We start from the raw sequence: 379 nt of genomic DNA on the forward strand, positions 1-379 counted from the left end.
GAGGGCTGGCTCCTCTCCATGGTCCAGAAGACCAGCATGTCGCGGGGCCCTTACCCACCCTCCCAGGAGATCCCCATGGAGGTCTTCGACCCCAGCCCACCACAGGTGAGGCGCAGAGGCTGGCCGGAGGGACCGTGGGGAGGCAGGGGCTATCAGCTCGGCGCGGAGGGGAGCGGGGCGCCTGCTCGCCCCCAGTCCCTGCGGGTTCATGATGGATGGGCGCTTGGCCCGGAATGGGGCTGCGGTTTTGCGGAGCCGGAGGAGGCAGGCGGAGCGCCTGTCATCCTCGCTTCCTCGTGTCCCTGCCGCTCGGGGACAGGTTCCAGTGGGTTGAGAGTGGGGGTGCCGGCGGGGGGATCCCGGGGTGGAGGGAGGCTGG

The 379-nt window shown here is 70.7% G+C and overlaps 1 protein-coding gene across 3 annotated transcripts in view; it reads left to right on the plus strand.

Moving 5' to 3' along the window:
• The first annotated feature begins 6 nt into the window (after positions 1 to 6).
• CACNB1 (calcium channel, voltage-dependent, beta 1 subunit) overlaps positions 7 to 379 on the plus strand; it is a 17,373-nt gene continuing 17,000 nt past the window's right edge. For all 3 annotated transcript variants that reach the window (XM_014536174.1, XM_005861903.2, XM_005861904.2), the window contains exon 1: positions 7 to 105. In XM_014536174.1, the coding sequence (XP_014391660.1) occupies positions 19 to 105 (87 nt within the window). In that variant the 5' untranslated portion in view covers positions 7 to 18. The remainder of the gene's footprint in view (positions 106 to 379) is intronic.

This window comes from Myotis brandtii, unplaced genomic scaffold, assembly GCF_000412655.1.
Source record: "Myotis brandtii unplaced genomic scaffold, ASM41265v1 scaffold157, whole genome shotgun sequence".
In the NCBI taxonomy this organism is placed as follows: Eukaryota; Metazoa; Chordata; class Mammalia; order Chiroptera; family Vespertilionidae; genus Myotis; species Myotis brandtii.